General features: G+C 33.3%; 1 protein-coding gene across 6 annotated transcripts in view; it reads right to left on the reverse strand.

Annotated features, from left to right (window-relative positions):
- Positions 1-26785, reverse strand: part of PCDH9 (protocadherin 9) — a 1086222-nt gene that overhangs the window by 402707 nt on the left and 656730 nt on the right. For 4 of the 6 annotated variants that reach the window (XM_056807922.1, XM_056807923.1, XM_001362129.4 and 1 more), the window contains one exon: positions 516-717. In XM_056807922.1, coding sequence (XP_056663900.1) covers positions 516-717 — 202 coding nt within the window. The remainder of the gene's footprint in view (positions 1-515; positions 718-26785) is intronic. The other 2 variants (XM_056807925.1, XM_056807924.1) reach the window with 1 other exon arrangement.

Below are 26785 nucleotides of genomic sequence, written 5' to 3' on the forward strand. Positions count from 1 at the left end.
GAGAGAGAGAGAGAGAGAGAGAGAGAGAGAGAGAGAGAGAGAGAGAGAGAGAGAGAGAGAGAGAGAGACTGGACATGGGAAGCAAAAATCTTTAACTCCCTATTACTCTATTTGGATGACTATTTGAACCTAAAACAAAGGCTACACCAAAGAATAAAGTAGTTGGCTTTTCATTCCTATTAGACAATCAAAAAGCATTATGCAACCTATCCACTTATGGAAGTTCTATAAGAAAAAAAATAAAACAAAACAACTTTATACTTAGGCAAGTGTTTGATTTTCTTCATTATCCTCTATCAACAACAAATACCCTTTCAGAAGAACTTCAGATTTCACCAGTCAACATAGATGTCTAATATTTCAGATTAATTAGGCTTAGCATGATGCAAAATACACCATAGTACTAAGACAAAATATCGTCTGTCAGATTCCATGGTTTTAATCACTCAGCATTCACATACTAGGAGAAAATAATTGGAGAAGAGAATAATCTGGTATTTTTAAGATTAACTCACCAGAATTGGGGTCAGAATTGCCATCAGCTTCAGTCCTCTTGTCCGGTGAGGCCTGGTCATAGAATTCGTCCTGTGGCTGAACCAGAGGAAGAGGATGTGAGATCAGGGTTCCACTACCCACAGGCTCATGGTCTCCTAGACCACTGTCACTGCAGCTTTCTTGGGAGCCATCAGGGAGGTGAAAGGTAACACGGCGCTGAGACTACAAAGAAGAGCACAGGACATACTGATTAATGCTCTTCTTAGTTCAATAACATTACTAAGATTTTGTTGTCTTTTAAAATAGGTTTTTTAATTGCATCCTAATGTTTTAAAAATTGTTTTGTTTTAGTTTTGATATTGGACTAAACCATAAACACCTTTAAATAGAAATTAGGTGCAACTTTTGTTTTTCATATGTTAACTCAAAAAAAATCAAAATTTATTTATGCTGTTATACATTGCATAAGCAAAGAACCAGAATAAAATTTCCAAAATATCTTCATTTTAAGATCATGAACTATTACTTCAAGACATCGGGAAGGGAAATGAAGGAAAGGAACAGAAAGGAAAGAAAGGGAAGGGAAGGGAAGGGAAGGGAAGGGAAGGAAAAGGAATAGAACAGGAAGAAAGTGAAGAGGAAAGGAGGGGAGGGAAGGGAGTACTCTAAAACATTATTATAATGATGGCAAGGTAATATAGAAGATAACATCTTATTTAATAGAAAAAAAGAAAATGCATTCCACAGAATGAATGGTTTAAAAAACAATATCAATTTTAACTTTCTTGGATCAATAATAACATATCATAGCCTTATGCCTCTAAAAAATTTGATAGCGATATTGCTAAAGCTAAAACTGAAAGGTAGATAATGGGCAACACAAACATTCAGATTATTTTATATAATTGTCAGCCATTTTATACAATAAAGTGTTACTTTAATTTTTTTCTTATATTAATCAAAATAGCTTTTATTCATCTTAGTATCACAATAAGAAATGTAAGAAAACCTTTGTTCAAGATCAGCAATTAAAACATAATGGCTGTGACTATAAGTAACTTCTCCATGCTCTAGATAATTCTCTAAATCAGTAAGCTACAGAAAAAAATGTCTCTTTACTTTGGTAGATGGACTTTCTTAGCCTGAGAGTTTCTACCTAATCCGTATAATAAAAGTAAATTATGAAAAGGATTTTTTTACAAAAATCATCTAATCCGTATAATAAAAGTAAATTATGAAAAGGATTTTTTTACAAAAATCATCATAGTAATAGTACTTAATGGTACTATATGTTTCTGAACTATAAATCTTGTACCTATATTGTATGATTTGGGGGCAATACTTTCCTTCTAAATTCATACCATGGTGTTATTGCCAGAGATTATCACATAAGTAGTCATAAGTCTTTAGGAATTATATATATATATATATATATACATATATATATATATATATATACACAATTCGTATTTGGCATAACAACCAAATGGCTCACCTTCTTGACAAAAGTATTAGCAACTGTCCTTAGTTTAAAAAATAATTTGGGGTAAATTTATTTTTTTATTCTTAAGTTTCTCTGAGGACATTTTATAGGTTTGATTTTTTTTACTCTTCAAAGAAAAATAATGTTGTCATAGTCAAGATGTTGAAGCCTAAATGTGTTTTATTCCATAATTCTTTTTTTCCTTAGTTGGAAATAGGATATAGTCTTTTTATGTGGGTCAACAGCTTAAATTAAACTCAAAGTAGTAAGGGCTGAAGACTGGTACCATTTCATTGTTGTCCAGTGACCTATGTGAAACGAGGTGACAGTCTCAGTTCTTTTCCAAATGAACTGGTATCCACATTACATAAATGATAATAATAATAAATGACACTAATTGGGCACTCTTGTTATCAGTCTATAAAGGAAGATGAAATTGACTCTTTCAGGTAGTTTTCATTCAGGTCAAAAGAATGAAAGTATAATCAGAAAGTTGTTATTATCCTGAATTTTATTGTATAAGAAGATATCTGAAACACTGAAGCCTCCTATTTTGGTGATTTAAATTAATGAGTTCTAATGCAAATATTCTAAATAAGAACACTGGAGAAGTCATTTATTGACTTTATCCTAGATTGGCAGGAGATCAGGACACTCAAGAATTTTGCAAGAAAGCTTCTATAATGGGTAAATATCATAGAAATAAGCAATATTGGGGAAAACTTGTATGGGCCAAGAAAGATAATATGAATTCAAGTTTACTATATTTATAGATATAAGAAAGGTACAAATATGAAGTAGCAATTGATCCTTAATTTTAATTTATATTTATAGCATGTAAAGATAGATTTTGGCTCCCCTGAAACATGTCAGGAATGAAAATAAGAGGCCAGATCCTAATAGGGAATAAGTTACTTCCCAATTAGCAAAATAGCATGTACAAAGTTAACCCCTCAGTGCATTCCCTCCTATGATTTAGCTTTATGGGTAAGAATCCAAAACTACTGTTTTCTCCTAATAGCCTATGCAACAGGGAGTAAAACAAAATCAATATTCTCTCCTATTCTATCTTAAATCATTACAGAACTCAGAAAAGATATCTTTTAGGTGGTATTAACTCCTTCAGGGTTTAATAAGTCAATTCAATATCTAGCATTTTAAATTCAAAGTTGTAGGTAATAATTTTCAAAATTCACTATTCATATATTGAAATGACAATGTATTTGATATATCACTTGATAAAAAAGACACCAGTACTTTGAGTGTAATTGTTTATTATCCCCTAAACTAGTTTCCTTGGCCCTGGTCTAATGCCTTCCAGATTTTAATTCACGTGCTTATTCTCCTATATGACTGAGTTTATGAAATTCTAAAAATTCTTTATATGCACCCTCTGACAGAGTTAATTTCCCAGAATATAGTAAAAGAATAATGCCCCTTACTTTGAGATCTCTAAACTTATAGAAACAAATGTGGGTCTAATATTTGGAGGGTAGAGAAAAATATATTAAATGATATAAAATATTTACAAATACATTTCATTATACTGCATTTCTAGAACTTTTTTAATTCATAAGCAAGAATAAGAAAAAGTTCAGGAGTAAGAAATAGACAAAGGTTGTTTTTAAGCATTAGCTATTTTAGGCTGATAAAATATACCAAACTACTATATAGTGGCTTGTTATTTAGTATTTTATAAATGGGCTTTGACATTTGAATGTCCATGTCTTAATTGTGATTTAGTAATCATCCTTAGTGATAGGCATTAAATTTCATTCTGTACTCTTTGGATTACTGGGTAGTCAGAAAGCTCTGACTATATAACATTTATTTTTACAACCTTCTGTGCTTCAAGGTGATAGGAAATTTTAAAGAAAAGCTAAGAAAAATATAAGGAGTCTAATTCACATTTTTCAGAGAATGTCATATCCATCTCCAGGGCATAATTTTGTCATTTACTTGAGGAAAGAAAGAGAGGGTGGATCAGTAGTGGTCACAAACTAATTCATTTTCCATAAAAAGGTGTTCTGTAGAGAAGTTCTTATAGATAATGCCATATACTTTTTAGATAATGCTTTAGGGGAATGGATTGAGGTAGATGATTAAAGCAAACAAGGAAAAAAAAATTCAAGAACAAAAAAAAAGAAGAGTGGAAAGGAGGAATGAAACATAAGATTCTTGTATCTTGTGGAAGGAAATTTCAGGGAACTATTTGCTTTATTTTGACATTTTCATTATTTTTGTATCTCCCTAACCTAGCAGAATCCCTCACATACAGTTGGTGCTTAATAAAAGTTTGTTGCTTCATTGATCATTAACCCTAGTACAATTTAAACTTTAAATGTATGTAAGAATTCAAAAAGCAAGAAATGATGATCAATACTTTATATTATAATTATTCTAATAGCAGTCAATGTAGATAGGATATTGTCAGGAACATTAAAGTGGATTGAATGGAAGATTAGGATAAATTGAAATTGAAAAGTCAAAGAAAGGATTGGAAGAAGATTTAGGAAGCAGAGACTTCTTCTTGATGTTCATCCTTTATATTTAAGGAGGACAAATCATATCATGGGGTGACATCTTGACTTGTGCCTGAATTGGATTTAAGTGAGACAGAGTTGCTCAAAGTCATCTCTCATTAAGTTATAAGAAATGTAATTGATTCTAGATCCTAAGGAATTTTCAACTTGATATTCACAGTAGCCTTTTGGATCAATCAGCATTTGGATAATTTAATGGAAAGTTACTTTCTGCCTTCTGAATTCTTGCTATACCATAATAGAAATGGCAAATATAGAAAGACCTTCTTATTACATAGCAAGCCTCCAATAGAAGTTAAATTTATTTGGATTGACCTCTCTATTCTATATAACCTCATTCATGGATATATTGAAGGAATATCCTAAAAGGAAATGGAACAGATGGCAATCAGGTAACCTATAATGCTTGTCCTTTTTAGGGGAGGGAGGAATGAACACCATTGACCTACTGGCCCAAGAAATTTTGCCTTATTGCCTGGTACCATGGAAATATGCCCAGACTGTTTTATGGAAGTAGTCCAACTATGTCTGACTGAATCAGAATGCTGAAAGCTATAACAAGCATCCTTCAGATTTTCCGAAGCCCAGGCAGTTACTTTTTGTGTTTGTTTTCATAAATCTGTTTCCTCTTCATTCCATTTTCCCCATAGGAAAAACATAGTTTTTGACTTAAAAAAAAAAAGGCTTAAAATACTCCATTTATCTGACCTGTCAACATAAAGAGATCTATGTGAATGGATATCCTATGAACACACACACACACACACATACACACATTAGTGGGGTTTTCTGAAAGAAAAAATATTCTTATGTCAGTGACCATTAAAAACATTTTTTTTAAAAGTGACATCTTCATGTGAATTCTGAATCCACTCTTGTACATAACAGGGAAGCTGTTTGCCAAGGGAGTATAGATAGACAGCCCGATATGAATGTGTCCTTACTTGTCTGACATCCCATGAGGAACACTACAATGCACTTTATGTTCCCAGTAAACTGCTACTTAATACTAATACTGGAGGAGTACATAATAGTCAATGTATATTTTTAAAATATATATGTATATTAAATGGCCCAAACAAACTTATGTTTTTACATATTCCTTAATTCTACATCTGTCTAAAATAAGATACATTTTTTTCTCATTAAAACCCAATATTCCTATACATGTCTTGGTCTGAAAAGAAAAAAAAATTACTTAAGAGGAAGTAAATAGAAATACAATTGAATCTAATCTAACATTAAATGTTGCCATGCTTAAATTGGATGTCAACTAATAATAAAATGTATTTCTTCATATTGTGGATTTGGGGGGAAAAATCAATACTACTAAGACTAGAAAATCATTTCCAAACCTGTGGTTAGGCAAATTACTAACTTTAGGGGGGGAATCATTTTGCCCTGCAAAGAATATGTAATGGTTATAAAGGATAAAACAGTATTGATGTTTCTTACTGATAGGTAACTGATAAAGCATGAAAATAGAACTCTCGTCAAAAAGCAATCATTCAGTTATTGTTAGCCTTGACATTAGCAATTCTTATAGGAAATAGTTTCTGTTGATATTATCTAAAATTCACAGAACTTCAAATCTACATGGTAGTTAACAAACATCCTGAATGCACTCACTTTACATACAAAGAAACTAATTCATTCAAGGTCACAAGTCAGGGGGAGCAAGGAGACAGAGTTGGACAGTAGAAAGAACACCTGTTTTGACATTAAAGGTTCTGTGTTCAATTTTTAATGCTGATGCTCACTACCTGAATGAGTTTAATTAAATCACTTGATCTTTCTGGGCCTCAGTTTTCTCATCTTTATAACTGAGATGAACAGTCTATTTTACCTGCATCTCTATGATTCTATGGCTAGAAGGCAGGTCTCCATCTTCTTTCCTTTTTAATACTTAAAACAAGTATTTCCAGATAGATTATTGTTCCACAATTCTCCAACAATTTTCCAAAAGATGTGGGTTTATCTGTTTTCTTTCATATATTGCTTTTCAATCATACAAGTTAAACAGAGTTAGTGGGAGCCTATTCTAACAACAGTCACTGCCTACTAGGTGGTAGAGTTACATTCTAACTGAGCTCTTAGTGGGAGATTCCCCAATGTTCAGATGACATTGGCATGTACTACTTATTACATAAACTATAAAATTACAGAGACTTAAGGGTAAATGAAATAAATGATATGGAGTCAGGTTACTTGTTATTTTTTTTAAATCAGGTTATCTGGGTTTTGATCCTAGCTATAACACTTAACCAAATGTGAGACCATAAGTAATTCAATTTACTTGTTAATCCCCCAAATGCCTTGTCTTTAAAAGAAGGATAATAATACAAAAATTGCCCTACTAACCTTGTTGTTAGCACCACACTTGCTAAACCATAATGGGGGGGAATGAGAAAAAGGAGAAGGAAATAAGCATTTATTTATGGCATATGATATGCTAGTTACTGTACTAAGCACATTTGATCCTTACAATAACCTTAAGAGGTATCCCCATTTAAAGCTGAAGAAACGGGGATGAACAGGTGGTTAAATGACTTTCCTAGGTTCACACAGCTGGTAAATGTATGAGGCTGGATTTGAATTCTGGTCTTACTGACTCCAGGACCAGCACTATCAACAGCACCACCTAGATTCCAAAAGCACACCATATATATATATATATATATACATATATATATATATATATATGTGTGTGTGTGTGTGTATATATATATATATATAGGCTCTTCTCATTGTTATATTACCTTGGCTCAAATGAAGAAGGTACTCAATATATTTTGGCTGGAGCAAAGAATAAATGAAAAGGATAATATGAGATGAGACTGAGAAGGTAAGTTGGTATCTGATCATGCAATAGCTTTTCCCCCCAGTTTTTCTCATTATTTATATCTCCCTTTATACCTAGGTCAAATATCTACTTTGATCTGATTTTTTTAAAACATTATTTATTTGGTCATTTTCAAACATTATTCATTAGAAACAAAGATCATTTTCTTTTTCTCTCCATCCCTCCCACCACCCCTCCCAATGGGGATGAGTGATTCCTCTGGGTATCACATGTGTCCTCAGTCCGAACTCTTTTCCATGTTGTTGGTATTTTCATTAAGGTGTTCATTAAGAGTCTCTCCTCAATCATATCCCCTCCACCCCTGTAGACAAGCCTTTCCTCGGTGTTTTTACTCCCCCCGTTTGTCCTCTGCTTGAGGGTAGTGGGGTTTTTTCTCCTTGATCTCTGCAGATTGTTCAGGGATATCATGCAATAACTTTTAATGCCACAGGGACATTTGTAAAATTTTACTCATAAGTATTTTTAAGTGAAACATATCTAGAAGAAATTATCCTAGCAGTGGTATAATGAAGATTTGGAGACAGAAAAGAATGAAGCAGGGAAAATAGGCTACCAAGATAGTCAAGGTGGTTAAAATTGAGACATTTTCATTGTGGCTATGGAAATGGAAAAAAATTAAAATGTGCAATAAATGTTGGAAACATGTTGTCCATATTAATAGAATGCTCAGTTTCTCTCCAAACTCATCTATCTTTGAAATTAATCTATTTCTGTTGATGACAAGCCATCTGTCTAGTCACCTAAGTAAGCAATCATAATGTTGTGTTCAGCTTTGTTATCTTCTTCACCTTTATATCCAATAAGATAAAAAGGTATGTAAATCTTACTTCCACCATTTGTTATACTCACTCTTTTTCTATCCTTTTATATACCCCCTCCCAATTTAAGGTCCTTATCATATCTCATCTAGAGTATTGAAATGGCATCTTAATTATTACCTATGCTTCCAGGCTCTTCTATTTCCTATTTATCTTTCCCACCAATTACTTAATTGATATTTCTAAAACATATAACTGACTGCTTTGTCTTAGAGAAAAAACTTAATAGTTTTTTACTGTCTCTAAGATAAACTGCAAACGACTTCATTTGGTATTTAAAGACATCTGCTTCAATACATGGGTCGAGGGGACATGGTTGAGAATGTAGACTCTAAATGAACATACTAGTGCAAACACCAACAACATGGAAATAGGTTGTGATCAAGGACACACGTATACCCAGTGAAATTGTGCATCGGCTGCAGCAAGGGTGGGAGGAGGGGAGAGAGGGAAATAATATAATTCTTGTAAATAAGGAATAATGTTCTAAATTGAGTAAATTAACTTAAATTAAAAAAGAAAAATATTTATAAAAAAAAATAAAGACATCCTTTACCAGTCTTTTGCCCACCTTTCCAGTCTTATTTGATGTAATTCCTCTTTACATATATACTCCCTAACATGCCATACTCTTGAACCATCCCTTTGCTCAGTGATAATCCTTATCTTTCATACTTTCACTCTTTGCTTATACATCATATCATTCCCAGCTTCCTTCAAAGAACAACCCAGAGCTCATCTTCTACTGAGTCTATTCCAGATCTCACAATTAATATTACACTCCATTTAAAATAATTTCATAATATTTTGTGAAGCTTTTTATACCATACCAAAGACAGTTAATTGGCTCAGTGGATAGAGCACTGATCATAGAGTAAAGAAAAGCTGAGTGCAAATTCAGCCTCAGACACTTAGTAATTGTGTGAGCCTGTAGAAGTCACTTAACTTCACTTTGCCTCAATTTCCTCAACTGTTAAATGGAGATAAAGATAGCATCTACTTACAGGTTATTGAGAAGATCAAACGAGATGTATGTTAAGTGTTTAGCATAGTGTCTGGTGCATAATAGGTGCTTAATACATGTTTCAATATTCTAAATTAATTAATTAAATAAAACATTTCAATTAAAAATAAATATTTGTTTCTTTCATTCCTACTACACTGTCTCAAGTAAAACACCAAGGGAAAATAATAGCAGAAATGCTTCTAAGTGAGACCACAGAGCTAAATGAGTTCCTCTGCAATACTCTGGGGAATATTTACCATCCCTGCTTTTAGGTATATGCAGTTGAAGTGCTGGTAGTAGAGCACTTTCCAAGGTGCTGATTGTTCCTTCATTTCATGGATAGGCTGAGGAATAAGAGGGAGCTCCTTTCTTGAGAATGGTTTGCATTGTATTTTGCTAATTATATTATTGTCTATTTTTGGTTTCTGCCTTTTAGATCACAAGGCATCAGAGAAAATCTCATATTTCTCAAGTTAAATGTTACACAGTAGGAATACAGTATTGTATCTGTGTATACATAATATAAAGTGACTACATTAAACAGGAACAGCTGTTCTTGAATCTTTGCAAACTAAATCTTTGCATCTATAAATTATGTGTACAGAAATAAGGAAGAAACAACACAGCAAGTGTTCTTTCCTATTGAATTTTCTATTATAAACAAATCTATAATAATTCAGTTTCTATAAGACAGCAAGACTAGTGCTATCGTGATACTTATAAGATAAACATAGTTGGATTTGTGGTTACTCAATTTGTAACTCTATTAAATTATCACTGCTATCAACTCCATCTCCCTAATTGTATCCAGGACACTGATATATGATATGCTCCTATGTCTGTAGTTATTTTGATTTGATATCTCTCAGCCTGGATGATAAACTAATTTTTGAAAATGCCCACCCTCATTCTATGACTAGCATTATCAGTAATAGTAATAGAAATTCAGCTTTATCCAGTGCCTTAAATCATGAAAAATTCCCAGGCATCTTTTGAGGAAATACAATGAAAACTGATGACTGATAGAAATCCCCATACTGTTTCCTTCAGTTGACTTTCTTCAACATGAAATATGACCTGTGAAATCAAGCAGGAAACATTTCTTATGGGAAAGTAGTCAGGCTATATCTGAAGAAAGGCAGTCTTGACTATATTATGAGTAACCTCAAGTCCTATTCTCTTGACTCATAAAATTGTTAGCTTATATGTGTATATTTCTTAACAAACTCCAAAGTATTGCCAAACTGAGCAAAATATAATAACTCCCAAGTAAAATAAAAACCAGCCATTCAAAGCTTTATAAATTATACAATTAAGAAAATAAAATAAAAATAGAAGACTTATTTGTCCAATAAATACTAACTCATCAGGAAATCCCATATAATCCATAATGAGGTTTGTACAATGAGTTTTTGAAGCTTTACTAATTTTTTTCTCCTGAAAAAATTAATTACCTTTAAAATAGTCATTACTCACATGCTGAAGTTGGAGATTTTTATTCATTTCCTTTTTGATCATTTACTAAGGGGTGAGATCTCATTTTAGGGCTGTTGAAAGGGGAATTGTGAATTTGAGCACTGCCTTCTGGACTAGTACCAGTGCATGTAATGGATATCTGTCACTGACAGCTCACTAGGTTACAATTAATTCAGAGTCATCAGTCATGTCTTCTCCTAAGAGGGAAGAAAGTTGCAAGAGCAGCACCAGTGCTCTTTGAGTTTACATTCCATGATTCCAGAAAACTGCCTTACAACTATTAATAAACACAAAAGACATTATGACTGCCGTGTTAGGTAAAATACAGCTTGAAAAGGTGTAATATTGTCATAGGCATGTGTTTTATGTGACATACCTTACTCCTTGTCTCTTCCACACCTTTTCCCGCCAAAGGACTAAGAAAAAAATTGAATTTTTGAGCATATCATGCACATAGCTATACACACTTAAAGAATCTGGCTTTGTGTGCATACCTACATATAAGAGCAAAACTCATTGGAGTTTTATTTATGCATTTATATATATATTATATATATACAGATATAGATAGGTATACACAGTATATTTAAAAATAGAAATATATATATATAAAGTCAAATAATGATTGATGAACTATCAGTAGGAAAAACAATTTGAATCATGTTTTAGTCTTAGATTACGAAATCAGCCATATTTTCTCATTCAGCTCCTCTAAGGGAAAATAGTTAATATTTTAGAGTTGGCTGTCCAGACTAAGATTCATAACATTGGGAATAAACAAAACTAATATATTTGGAATAATACCAGCACACCCTAGACTGATTTTGACCCAAGCTATCTGGCCATCTATACCAGAAAAGACTAACTTTGAGTTAACATTATAAACATAGAACAAATAAGAAAATTAATTATTTATACTATTGAAAAGAATAATCATTTCTCAGCTTTACTTTGCTGAAATTCTCTCAGTCCTAATGCATCAAAATATTTATTGAGACTAGAAAATGTCCAGTATGTATGTCACAAATAGTTGTGAATGTTGAGTCTAATCTTTATTGTGAGGGATAATAATCATAGATATTAGTGAAAGCTTTTATATTCTCAGTTGTGGCAAATCTTGCCATTTCAAGAGGATTTGATTTTTTGAAACTGTTAATATTTTTAAGTTGCCTTGAAAATTAGGTGGTTGAGCAAGTTTGTTAATTATTTATTACCACAAATGAGGCAAGGGTATAAAATAACAAGGTTGTTTTGCTACTTTGCTTTTACAGTACCTAAAAGACTTGAACAAAGAAGGCATTGAGAAAAGTCTGTTCATTTGAAGTAAATGTATAACCTCTAAAAGAAGTTACTTCTAAGAACATATATTTGGAAACAAAATTCTGGTAAACTTAGGAAATTTACAAATAACTCTACTTGATAATTATATGTATTTACAATAGCTATTATGCATATAGAACTTAAAAGTTTGCAAAGCATTATACATATTACCCTAACTGATCTCATAATAGCCCTACAAGAGAGGTTCAGTTATTATCCCCATTTTACAGATGAGGGAACAGATGGTGAAAAATGTTTAATGACTTAGCGAAGTTGACAGAACTAAATAAGTCTCTGTGACAGGGCTTCTTCCTAATTCCAGGTACAGCACTCCACCTACTGCACCATCTAGCAGTCTAGATACCTAAGAGTAAAGTAATGTGAGCTGAATATCTTTTTGTAGCATATAAAATTCAAATAATGCAGTTGATTGCAGCTTTCTTTAATACATTTAGTAATATCTTAAAAGTGAAATACAAAGAACCATGCATTGAGAATCAGAAAACTTGGATATGACTCCAAACCCAGACATTAATTATCTATGTGATCTTGGACAAGTAATTTCAACTCTACAAGCCTTAATTTTTCACATACAAATAGAGATTTGACAACATAATCCTCAAATGCTATTTTAATGCAACAAAGTCTATAAACCTCCAAGTTGATGGACATATATTTATGCATTAGGTTAAATAATCATTAAATTTTCAAAAAAGAAGGTAAAGGATATTCAATAAAAAGCTTTTAATAAAGTAATAATAACTAACAACAAAGCTTTCTTATCCTTTTATTATGTTAACATAGACTTTGTTTAAAATATTTATCATTCTAAAATGCAATATGAAACTATACTCTAGACTCTGCTGGAATCATAACATAAAGATTGAAATAGCAGAAAGGAATTAATCTACTTGAATAAATGTGAACATGACTTCATATCTCCTCCCTGCTACACCCAACCCTTGGATATTAAGGATTTGGGTCTATGTATTTAAATTAACCAGACTTTAATTGCAAAAAAAAAGTTATATCTTATTTCCTATAATTACTGACTGAAATTTGTATTTGAAACAAAATTTTATTCCCAATTCTCAGTGATAATTGCCACTTGTTCTGTCACTTCAGTCTTTTATTTTTTTTTTAAATAACCAAGACATCAATCTTCATAATTTGTACTTTGGGAATAATTTGTTCTTCCTGCATATAAACATTAGCACCAAATATGTGTCAAGAAGTATAATCACCACAAATGTTTCACAAAGTTTGGCACTAGCTATCAAATAGTAAGTAATTCGTTAAAGATAGATTAACCATCAGAAATGGGATTCCTATTGCTAAAGGTTTAAAATTGTGGAGCCCAAATATGGATAAAGCAGTCTATTAAGGGTGAGTCCCTGAAAATATCTGCCAAATTTTATAAAAAGAGTCATTTTTGGAACTGGGGAGATTGATATTTGTGGGCAATATGAATTCCAAAAAGAAGTATTATCTAAAATTTATATTTTTTGGACTTATAAAAACATATTCCTCCATACCAAAGAGGAAATCATTTAATGCCAAGTTGTGTTACCACTGCATTTTTAAATACAGTAGTAATAGAGTAAATTTCTATATCTAAATTCATTTTAAGGTGGATTTTTTAGGACTCAGTCACTGATAAGTTGGAGCTAGTCAAACAGTTGGGATCAGGGAGGTAAGAAGACTGAAAACCATATTATTCACAGATTAGTTGAAAGGAATATGTATGTTAATACTGGAGAAGAGGATTTATTCTCCCCTCAAAAATCTGAAGGACTTTCAGCCAGCAGGAGGATGGCGCTTGTTTCACATGGGCAGAACTAGAGGCCAAAGATAGAAGTTGCACAAAGAGAGAGACATAGACTTGATTTAACCCAAATAAAAACTTTCCAAAAATGGAATTGGTAGTCTCAGGGGGAAGTCACCTTCTTTATCACTGGAGCTCTACAAGGTGATGCTTTTGAGCAATTGCCATGAATGTGATAGTGAAAGGGATTTATACTCCAGATAAAGGTTGGACTACATGACCTGAGGCTACTTCCAACACTGTGGTTCTAAAAAGACAAAATTAGAAAATGTAGTTTTCAATATCTCATAAAAATGACATCTATCCAAAATTGCATTTAATCTTACAGAATAGGGAACTTTTTAACATTGTAAAAACTCATAGGTATTACATGGAATAATAGATTGAGAGTTGAAAGCACCTTTGGAGGTAATCTAGCAATAAAATCTCCTCATTTTACAGAGATGAGGAAACTCAGATCCATAGAAGAAAAACCACTAGCTATAGTAGTAATTGCATTATTTGCATTCATTGATTGACAAAAATTTGGTGAGACTTTAAAATGAATCCATATTTTAAAATAATAGTATCTATTATATCTTAGACAAAAGCAATACATAGAAGTGTGAGAATGTTTATTCAATCTATAGAAGATATGTGTTACTTATTGAGTCACACTGTAGATTTTGTTGGTACTTAATAAAGATAAAAATGATACCACTTGGCGCACATAGGGATTCTCGGACCTCTTGCAATAACTTCTTGGCACCTTTGGGGTCCTTGGCTCACTGGTTGGGAATAATTGCCTTGCCATAAATCTAAAAACACTTCAGACTCTTCCAGGAACAAATTTTAGAGACTTAACTTCATAAAAATGATGTGCAATGCTTCTCACATCAGAAAATAGTTCTGATCTAGTACATGTCCCCATCTGACATATGGAAGTAAATAGACGGTACTTTGGGATTTAAGGTGTTATCTTCCCTGGAATAAATCATAGAACTTAATGTCTATAGAAAGCATCTTATCTCAGACTTCACAGATTGACAAATCACACAGAGAATGTAGCTCAGACATCCTGTTTGATCTTTAACTTTGACAGATCACAGATATGAAAATCTAAGCATTTTTCAGAGGCCTCGCCTGGTTTAGGTGATAACTGATCAAACATGGCAGCTAACCAATTCTGCTTTATAGGAAAATTGTGATAGGCAACTCTTACGTTGTAGTAAGGGAACAATCTCATGGATCTTACAGCTCTACTCTATTTTCCTCAGTTGATAGTAGGAAAGAGTTCATGAGGATTGTGGGAAGGATAGTGAGGAAAATGAGAATCAAGTTCCAAGTTTTTGAGGGAGAAGGGAAGAATTGTATATTCAGCATTTGGGTTTTAAATCTATGGTGCACATGAGGATTTCTCAGACGAGTTTTATTAGACCAACCACCAATTTGTTCAACAGGATCTCAGAAACATACCCAAAAAGGTATATACAGGATTTAGAAAGATGAAAGGAAAAGACAGGGTCTTGGGTACATTTCACACAGTGCTCTTCCCCCCATCCCAGTAGTTTCCTTATCTCCCACAATTCTTAGTCCCTAAAGAGAAGCAGTAGAGATTTCCTAATTTGCAAGGATCCTGTAATCTGAGAACAGTCTCCTAGAACAATATACCTTGTAAACCTCTCTTTCTGTTCTTCCACAGACTCATTCACTGGGGGAGACTGGATAATGGCTACATAGAAGCAGCTTTTCACCCAGGTTCTTACCTATTTGACTCACTTATAGAACATTTATTTGCAATTCATCTCCTTGATGTGTCACCAGAAATTCAGAAAGACTCAAAGGTGTAAGGAGTTCTTTCTTTATTCTACCAAAAGATTAGACCATGCCACTTCCACCTAGTTCCTAAAAGACAGAATGGAGCAGTGGATAAAGAGTGCTTAACTCAGTGGACAAAAAAGTGCTTAAAACTAGAAATACCTAGATATGAGGCATGACTCTGGTATAAACTGACTAATGATGTCCTCTCATTTCTCTAGGAGAGTCTCTCAAGACTCTGAATTCCAGATAAAGTGCCTATGTGCCCTGGTAGTAGTTTCTTTACCTATGACTGTCCAGCATTACTGATATCAAAGTTCTAGTCCCTATCTCTAGCTGAAATTCATTGATGGAATGCATAGAAATATATTACTTTTTAATATATATACATACACATATTTTCTTCTAATTTAATCATAGAGAGATAAGTTACATAGCATTTAGTTTCTTGCTTTAACTTTTTTTTTTCAGAAACTATAGATTCCATATTTATAACACTTTGACTATATGGGTTCATAGTCTTTTTCTTAACAATAAAATTTAAGTGTCTGATCAAACATTTATCACTTCAACAATTAATGAATTTTATATTTTAAATGAAACTAAGAATGACGGGTCAGGAAAAATCTGAAGAACCAAAAGGATTATATCCATAGAGAGAGAAAACTGAGGAAATTGGAAAGTGGTTTCACAAGCATTTCTTTTTAATTCATCTATAGACAGAAAGATCCCCCCAAAAAATGATGAAAATATTTCAAATTTCATATGCTGCCATGTAATAGTCATGTAAAGTGGTGTTTACAATTTCCATTAGGATAAAACTTTTTACTCTAAGTTTCTCCCTATAGTTAAAAAAGGCAACTAATGCTTTGGAAGTATTTTCTTTGAACATTTTTTTCTCCTTAAAAGGCATGCTACCTATGAAACCTTAGACTTTTCCAAATCTCTACAATTTGCAAATGAATCCAATGCCATCTTTGGTATTTATGTTAAAGATTAGTTAAGAAGAATCAGGAAGAGCAAAAAGAGTGAAATTATTTTTTAAAACTGACATCAAACTTGTCTAGAAATGTATTAATCTCCAATAAAAACTGAAAGTCGAGTGGATGTTACATTGCCCCTCTGCAAATGTGATATGTTTTAGAGTAAGAATGGCAACTTTTGCTGGCATCCACATCCAGTTTTGAGTGTATTTACTCATGATTGTGTTTAATTTCATATCGCAATGATTAATCAGAAGGAATGTCTTTATTTTCTGCTGTTTTAACTACAAGAAATGATCTCTTCTGTTTTTATCCTATTATAAGGATCGTTACAAAAATGGGAAACAATTAACACTGGGTTTAATGCCTGAATGCTATAGAGCTGAAGTAATTGCACTCAAGGTCTGCTAACTTTTTAATCAGGCATTTGGTTGCAAGCTGCTCGCAATTGATTCTGAGAAAAGAACTAACACAATCTAAGGAGGAAAGCAGGTGTGCCAAAAAAGCAGGCATGTTGGCAAAACAAATGAAATAATTTAAAAGGGAAAAGAAGCAAAAACCAAAAAGGAATGCTTGTCAGCAGGCTATTTACTTGGCACTCCCTATGCCTAAACAAAGCCAGTCAGAATGCACAAATACAGGACTAAAAGCTCTTCACTGACCCACTGCTTTGGGAAGGTGGTACAAAGCTTAGCAGTCAGGAGTCATGTCCCTCAGAATGTTAGTGAATCCAGTTAATTAACAGAAGAGACTTGAAATTTCCATATTCAGTAGGGTAAAGACACCATCCCAGGTTTTGGGAATTACATTCTAATTAGAAAACTCCCTCTTCTCAGCATCCTGGTTATTCTTTGTAAAGCAAATTTGGTTAGGTACTTTTTGTTCTCCTCCTCTTCTTGTCCCTCCTTCCCTCCCTCCCTCCCTCTTTCATTCTCTCTCTCTCTCTCTCTCTCTCTCTCTCTCTCTCTCTCTCTCTCTCTCTCTCTCTCTCTCTCTCTCTCTCTCTCTCTCTCTCTCTGTGTGTGTGTGTGTGTGTGTGTGTGTGCATTGGAAGGAAGGAAGGAAGGAAGGAAGGAAGGAAGGAAGGAAGGAAGGAAGGAAGGAAGGAAGGAAGGAAGGAAGGAAGAAAAAAGAAAGAAAAAAGAAAGAGTGTTTTCCTCTGGAAAAAAATGCTATTTTCTTTTTTCTCTAATTAGACACATTCTCCTGCTGGGTAACTTACTCCTTAAGAGCAACTTAGGCCTTTTTGAAGTGCATTTATTCCTTCACACTACCAAGGGGCCCTTTAGAAAATCCCCTCTGAGGCCACTATAAGAATAGTCTAAAAAATGCACTTCCAAAAAGGCCTGGAATCCTTCCATGCAAAATTACACTAAGGAATAATCTAAACAAATAAAATTGAACATTAGGAGAAAGTCTGTCCTGTTCTGAAAATAACTTGGCACCTTACTGTTCACTGGCCAAAGATAAAAGTTGAAATAAAAAAAAATTTAAAACTCTTGGAAAAAAAGGTAGTCAAAATGGTGACATGGTTCAGAACACAGAAGAAACTAATCAACGATCATGTTAAACTGGTGGGCATTTCAACTTTTAGACTCCACAAAGCATGTGGGTTCATTTGGCTCTGAGGAGCTCCATCAGGGTAAAATGGGTCCAACTTCCTCTATCAGAAGCTCAGAGCAGAGCTAGAGGAAGGAGACAAAGCAAATAATAAATAGACCTTTCCTGATTCAATGCCCTGTGTGCCTTTTAATTAGGTTGCCTTGCCTGGGCCAACTGGAAGTTATACTTTCATACTGTCGTGAAATTCCCTAAGGCCCTCAGGAAAATACCTAGAGACCAGTGAATTTGAACAGTGCTAGCCAATTACAGTAGCCTCAATCTAAGCTCCAAACAAGTCTGGAAGTGTCAGCTAATTTGTGTATATCTTCCACATCCATTGTGTTCTCCCTTAGCTTCGCTTACTGAAAACAACTCTCCCTTAGCCACCCCAGCATCTGTTGTTTGGAGGTGAAGGGCTAATAAAAATGAAAGAAAGGAACCTGGCACCTGGCCACCTGCACACAAGGTCCCTTAATCATGGGGGATTCTCACATCACTGTGATCTGGAGCAGTTCAGGAAGGATGCCAAATGGGAGGAGAACAAAGAGACTGGCAGCAGTGGAGTCCCTTGGTGGCCCAAATCTCATCACAAGGATGACTTTTGCCAGATTTGCAAACATGCTCCTTCTAACTCCAAATGTGACTTTGAAACCAAATTTCCCATTCACTGTGCAGAGTTTAACAGCATTTGGAAATCCAGCTATAGAGCCCTGAAGTGGCTCTTCAAATGCCAGTAGAAGTCGGATGCTTTTTCGTGACATCTTCAAAGGATTCAGAAAAACATATCGCATCACACCACCTCCTGTCAAGAGGAGGCATGTGAAGGAGTCCTAAGCCTGCTAGCAGATTTATGAGTGTTCAACATCAGTGTTGTTTTTAGCTCTCTTTTCTGTGTCTTTTCTTGTGTCTGTGGCACTCGATCTCCTGTTGTCTATTATAAGAGTATAATGCTTATTCTACCAATGACACCACATCAAAAGGATCTTCCAGGAGAAGAAGGTTATTCTTCACTAGTCATTTTTATTTTCTACTCAAATAGTGACAGTCTTCCTTTATTTTGCTTAAATAATGATATTCATTTTCTAAAGCAACAAAACACCATTATATGTGTTATTTGATGTCAGCAAATTTTCTGTGCTAAGCAAGAAAATGTTTATGCACCTGTACTCTTAAAAAAGTATAATAACAACAGAAAATTATTCATCAGAAATGGTGATTTTGGTTCCCTTCTTATTGCCCCTATTCCCCATCTGTATTTTCTACCTATGAATGTAAACATAAAATGGCCATTTTTACACATCATTCATTTAGTTGAGAAACTTGTGATTTTTGCTTTCAGAAGTTCTTCAATGGATTATGGTCTACATTAAGCAGACAATGATCACTCTAAAAAATAACATTTATTGTTACACATTTATTAGTTAGGTCCTATGCAATGTCCATTATGGGATTTTAAAGTTAAGAGGCAGAAGGTACCTTAGAGGTTATCTAGTTGAACTTCCTCAGTTGTTAGATGAGGAAATTTAGTCTTAGGTTAAATGACTTACTCATGGTCATTTGGCCAGTTAATGTTAAAGGAAAGAATTGAATTTACCCATTTCTGACTCCAGGTGCATCACCCTATTCACTCCATCAGAATGCCTCTCATTCTTCTTTATTAATTATTTTAAAAAAGGTGACACCTATGTAGGCAGGAGATAGGATATTAAGGCACAATTCAGGAAGTCATTTTTCTGAATTCAAAACTAGGCTTAGACATTTAATAGCTATGTGACTCTGAGCATGTCACTTAGCCGCAAATATAAAGAACAGGAATGATGTGCTAGGAGATCTGAGATAGTATACAAAGATTTAAAAAGATAAGAGTCCTGGCCTAAAATAGTATGTTTTCTTACTTTCTGAATAGAGGCAACTTGAACCTAAAATGTCTTTCTATTTTCTCTTTTTCTCCTTATCCACTATCATCCTCCAGCTTTGCCCCTCTGTTCCTTCCTATATTGCCTGATATGCATGATCTGGATGCTCATGAGACAGGAAATTGGATCTCTCTGGAAAAATTGAGAGATTTTTCTGTTTGTTTTTGACTAAGACTTAAGCAAGAACAAGAGACCAAATTGGGCCAAGCTCAGGAGACAATGAGGCAGAGTTAGGATGATATGACTACTGGTTGTAAGTAAAGCCAGAGCTTCTAGAATTGAAGGAAGCTACTGTAAGCCAGAGCTTCAGAAATAAGTGCTTTCAATTTTCAAAGGGAAAAGAGCCAAGCTGAGAGGCATCCCTCAGTTTCTTCATCCAACATTCACTTTGAAGTTTGAAAATCAACTCTAAACTAACCAACCCTACTATATACCAGGGGAAACCTGAAAGCACCTGGTGGGATTAAATGTATGAGGTGAGTAATGTTGGAATGAAAAGCCAACTCTCCAATGGGATACTTGATTTCCTAGTCTTTGAAACTGGAAAGCATTCACTTTATCTAAAATGACTTCAAGAGGAGCCTGGGAAAGATTATAAATTTATGAAAAAGTTATGAGTGTGCACAGGTTTATAGTATGAGTTTTCCCCCTATCCACCCAATTTCCAATATCAGTATATATTTTATTTAGTCAGATAGGTAGTGCAGGAGAGAAAGTTCTGGTACTGAAGTCATGAAGACTTATTTAGGTTTCAGACTCTTAATAGCTGGATGAGTCTGGAAAAAATCACTAAGCCTCAGTTTTCTGAACTACAAAATGATAATAATGAATAATAAATAGCTCTTATCTTACAGGGTTGTTTTAAGATTAAATACACTAACTTCTTCACTTAATTTTCCTTTGCCAATGACTTCATGAAGAGTTTGTGATATATTCTCCACATTATTTGTTCTCATGGATAAAATATCCATATTGATGAAACCCCAGAACCATATCAATATTTGTCCCATGATCAATCTGCCAATAAGCATATATTAAGTAATAATAAGTAGTAATAAATTAAAAGTATTATTTAAAGTGAAAAATAACAATAAATAATAATCCTGTCATTTATCATTCATCCTATCATGCTGCCTCTTAAAACATACACACCTACCTAACCATATATTTGTAATACATAATGCATAGAGACATATCTAACAAACTCTAATATAAGGAATCTTAATATTTCTAAAAGATAAATTTACTATTTCATAAATATTAAAATCAATAATTTAATAAAAATAAACACAGATTATTAGTCTACAACTCTATTTTGAAATTTTCCACACCTAGAAAATCTAAACATAAAAACTAATAGAAAAAGAAAATAAAAAATTAACCTTTTCTTTTTATGTTAGGCTATAGTTATCATATATAGGGGAAATTATTTGGAATATAAAATTTACATCTGCTTTTAAGATAATATGTAAGCAATCAATTTTTTAATCTAATAGCAAATGCTTCTTTTATAAACTATCTATAGGTTAATAAACTAGAATTTTGCTGTCAAGGGCTTTCAAAAATGTAGATAGCAACTTTTCTATCCTGACATCTATTTATATAGTACTACTTGGACATCACCCAAATGAAGATCCTCACAAGAGACACTGTGTTCCCTAACATCCTTGCAGCTGTGAAAATAAAGAAGGGGACTACTTTGGAAATTGACTATAGAATATTTTAATATACAATCATTCGTTTTGTTTGTTTTTTTCTTTTATTTTTTTTTCCTGAGTGAGCCCTTTGGATTTACTTCTATTTTCACAATAGTTGTAATCTTAAAATTTGTAGGTTAGTTCATTATTTAGAAATGTATGACTTTACAAATTCACTACCTAAGGATGTTAATCAAAGGATTCTTTAGGTGAATTATTTTACAAAGCAAAGAATTCTATGGCCAGAGTCCCCCAATTCATTCTATTTTGAATTTCATGCCTTTCAAGATTTGCTTTTTTTTTTAAATATGAGCACTGACAAATACCTGAAAGAAAGGCATACGTCTCTGTGTACAAGGCAATAGAGTTGCCTCACAAAGACTTTTGTCTGAGTTACATGGTTATTGCTGAGTAATTTCCTGCCACACACATACACAAGAATGATTTTCAAGTAAGTTGCACTACAGTCTAGTATAGTGAAAAATGCAATAGCTCTCCCAACAGCTGACCAGAGTTCACTCCTCATATAACTCCTCAGAGAAAAGAAAAACACAATTGGTGAATGAGCATTGAGAATTAATTATGGTAAAACATAAGAAGATAAACAAAATGCAGCACAGAGGGAAAGAAGTGATAGGACAACTCAGATCAACAATCAGACCAAATGGTGTGATGAATTAAAAGTAGATGAAAGTGAAAAAGACATGAGCTCTATGAAACCCACATATGGAAATAGGTCAAAAAGTTTTTCGAAAACCCTGATAAAGAAGTTAGTATTCTTAAGCTTTATTTTACTAAAATTCCTCCTTTAAAATCCTCCTATGATTCTTTATCATGTTACAGCATTGTTCCTGGATTCTCAAATCTATGAAAATAGAGAGAAAAAAGCCCAACAGGTTCCAGTTGTCATCAGAGGATCGACTTTGCTGCTTTTGGAAAGGCTCATTGGAAAGTTTAGCCCCCTGACAATTACTGATTTCTTTTGTTTTTGTTTTTTAAAAGGAAAAGCATATGATGATAATTGATATAGCATTTAAAGGTTTATAAAACACTTTAGAGATATTATACCATTTGATCCTTGTTAACAACTGTTCGAGAAGTGCTATTATTATTCTCATCTTACAGATAAGGTATCTGAAATAGACAGACATTGTCATTCACACAGCTCGGAAGTGTCCGAGGCCAAGTATGAGCCCAGGTTTTCCAGAATCCAAGGTCGATCCTCCATTCGCTGTGTCACCTAGCTGCCTCTTAATATGATTTTATCCGATGCAGTATGTTCCTATATCCACAAAATACAAATATTCTGTGAAATATGCTTATTAAGACAGGAGACAGATGAGATATAAGCCTTATTTGAGACTCATATTTAGTGAAAAATACCAATAAAATAGCAGTATTTACATGCTACACATACTGGAGCCATGTCTGGGCAGCAATAAGTGGAAGAAGTTATTCTCAGAGGGAAGGAAGTAGATCGACAAGTGTATCTAATATCTGTCTATCTCTTTGTCTGTCTGTCTATCAATACATGCCACAGAGTAAGGCAAAACAACCAACGGGACCAAAATTGCTACTTTTTTTCAGAAAGGACTAATACCCCTGGGTGTTAAGGGGATCAGAATATCTATGCCATAAATGAGTTCTCCCAGATAATATTTAGGGGACTATTTGCCATGGTTTGAAAACCAAAAAGCATAATGTAAAGGTATCTTAAACTCCAACAGTGTTAACTAGGTTTTTTTCAAGGAAAATAATGTGGGAGGTTTGGGGAAAAGAACAACATCCTCAATTTTATGCACAGTTCTCTATTTCATTTTGAATGTATGCACAGACAGAATAGGAAGAAATAATATGTATTGGTGGGTTTGGAGGATCTATGTAAAGAATTCCTCATATTTAATTTCTACTCACCAGGTTGGATCACCATTTTGACTGTAATTCATGATCTGACAAAGCCGTATGGATGGGCAAGAGCTTATGTGACTTTCCTGTGGTCATACAGCTAGTACACACAAAGGGGCAGGGTCTGAACCCAGGTCTAACTGAATGCAAAGCCGCTCTTAGCAACATCTATGTACTCCAAAGGAGGACTAAATGCGAAGTTAGTAATACATTCTATGTCAATAAAACTTTCTGAGATTTAAACAATCCAGCAATCAGAATGATCGTAGGAGGACAGAATTTGCAGATAAGAAGAACCATAGAGACCATCTAGTTCAGTTACTTTATTGTGCAAAAGTGAGCAATAGAACCCTGAATGTTTTGCCTAAATCTTATTTATAACAAATATCTTAGAAAGAACATTTTCTATAATAATTTAAGCATTTATGTTATGATAAAAATTAGTTTTGACTCTACTAAGGAAAGAGAAATAACCATAAATTTTAAAACACTGAAAATTCAAAGGGAAAAAAATTAAGATTATTTTTTCTACATGACTGATTCTAGGAGAAGTATCTGCATGTGTTAAAATTGGAGGATAAGGTGTATTTATTATATTAAGGACTTTGTTTTGATGGATTTGATAGGTAAGTTTAAAGCAACTTATCAGTAATTTTTAATCCTTTTATGAGCTAAAGTGTCTAAATATTTTAGAATGTCACTAATGGACTATAAACTGACTACTTGTAAGGATAATGTTTCTATGTTCCTTTCACCTGTCTGGCTACAGAGTTGAGATATCCTTACAACTTGACAGCTTTGGCATGAGTCCTGTTACTATATCAGAATCATTTAATATGATCTAAAAGCAACTAAACTTTTGCTTCCAATGCTTTCATACAAAGTAATTGAGAAATCTGAAGTCCTTTTTTTTAGAAACATCAATATAGTTTTCTGTTTTGAGTGCTCACCTTTAGAATTATTTACTAATTAAAACTGCTTTACCATCAAGAAATCCCTTGAGGTTTAGCTCTTGTTTCCCAGGGTATAGGAGCGTGAAATCATGTCTGAACAAAATATAGCACCATAATTTGCTTCTGTCAGTTTAAATGAAAAGGTTTGAAGTGAACTTGTGAAATTAGTTAACAATTTTTCCCACCAGTAAATGTACTTTAAGTTCATTTTGAACTAAGTAAATTCATCCACTGACTTCTAACTTTTAAACCAGAAGGCAAAGATGAAATATTTTTTCTATAAAATAAAGGTGAGATTGGAATGAAAATACCAACTTTCATGTGTTGCATTTATAAAGAAGAGTGCTCTAGACATACACTATGCTGCATTTTTATTTTATGTTATATCTATGCCTTTGTGGTAACCTAGAAATGATTTCCTACATCAGAATTAAATGACATTACAATCATAGAGTTTTGAAGTTAGGCAGTGCCCTGGAGACAGTCTAGTACATTTATTTATATTGCCAAAGTTTTAATCTCTTAATGCTAACAAATGAACTTTGTCCTGTGTTTAGAAGAGAAAAAAATCATTTTAAATTTAATATTATGCCATGCTAGAAAAATAGAATAATAAACACCTCTATATCTCTACATCCCTATAAAATATGTACGGGTATCCAAAGGACACAGTTTTCTTATCCTTTCTCTCCTTAAAAGGATGCTTGAAGTCTATGGATGGTGACAACTGAAATCAAAATAGAGCTAGATTTCATAAAGAATATATATATATATGATGGTGGAAAAATGCACAAAAAAGTCCTTTTCACTTATTTCGTACTTTTATGTCCAGCTTCTGGATTATTTAAGACCTTGTTTCTCTCTTTCTTTATCCTAATAATTCTCCCTGAGAAAAAGCTGGAGACAGAAAAAGAAAACAAAAGTCACCTCAGAACACTAATATATATTAGGGACTCTGGTAAAAGTTATATGAGAAGGCATGATAGATCCAATTAGATGTTGATATTATTAAAGTGGTTTTGTTTTATACCATTCTTGACTGCCAGACTATATCCTGAGCATACCAATATATCATGACTATTGTTTGCAAGAAATAAAGTTGGGGAATTAGAATTTGATGACATAATAGTATAAATGAAAGGGCAACTTGCTGGCACAGAGGAAAGAATGCCAAGCCTAAAGTTAGGAAGATCTGATTTCAAATTCAAGCTCAGGCATTTACTAGTTATTTGAATAAGTCACTTAACTCTTTTTGCCTCAAATTTTCTCGTCTGCAAAATGAGCTTGAGAAGGAAATGGCAAACTATTCCAGTCTCTTTGCTAAGAAAACCCCAAATGGAATCATGCAGAGTCAGACATGACTGAAACTAAAACAACTGAACACCAGCAATATTACGGAAAATTTTCTGCTTATTGCATGGAGTAGAAAAACATGAAATTTCTTCAAACATATAAAATGACTAATGACTTTTACAAGAGAATTTGAGAAAATATTTTAAAACTTTGGTTTGAGTGATATGCCAGAAAACTAACATATATTTAAAAAATACAATAGGGTTTATTCTCGGCTTATTTAATACTTTGTATGGTAAATCACAACATTTTTATTCAGTGAATTCCTTACCTATAAAGTGGAGATTATCCTAATTTCTGATAACTGGACAATTCATTTTTAGATTCCCTAATGTAAAGTGAAACAATTATCTAAAGTAAGGGAATCCTTCAAATGTAAAAAAAAAAAAAGAAAACAGAAATCTGGACAGAATCTGATATCTTGAAAGAAAAAAAATGTTGCTGAAATAGGATTGTCTGGGAAAGCCTTGAAGAACAAAGAAATGTTTCTCTTTTTTTTCCTGAGACAAAAAGGAAATTTTAGATTTAAAGATAAAAGTTATCATTTTATGCAAAGTTTTATTGCCAATAAAATATGATTCTACTTGTGATAAATAAAGTGTACTAATTTGCACATAAATTACAGTAAATGGCCAGGGACAACAATTATTTTATTAGAGGACCTATGTTTTACTGTCATCTCTTAGCATACAGTCCAGTAACATGGGCAGATATATATGAAACTATAAATAAAGTTTGTCCATGCCACCT

This window comes from Monodelphis domestica, chromosome 8, assembly GCF_027887165.1.
Source record: "Monodelphis domestica isolate mMonDom1 chromosome 8, mMonDom1.pri, whole genome shotgun sequence".
In the NCBI taxonomy this organism is placed as follows: Eukaryota; Metazoa; Chordata; class Mammalia; order Didelphimorphia; family Didelphidae; genus Monodelphis; species Monodelphis domestica.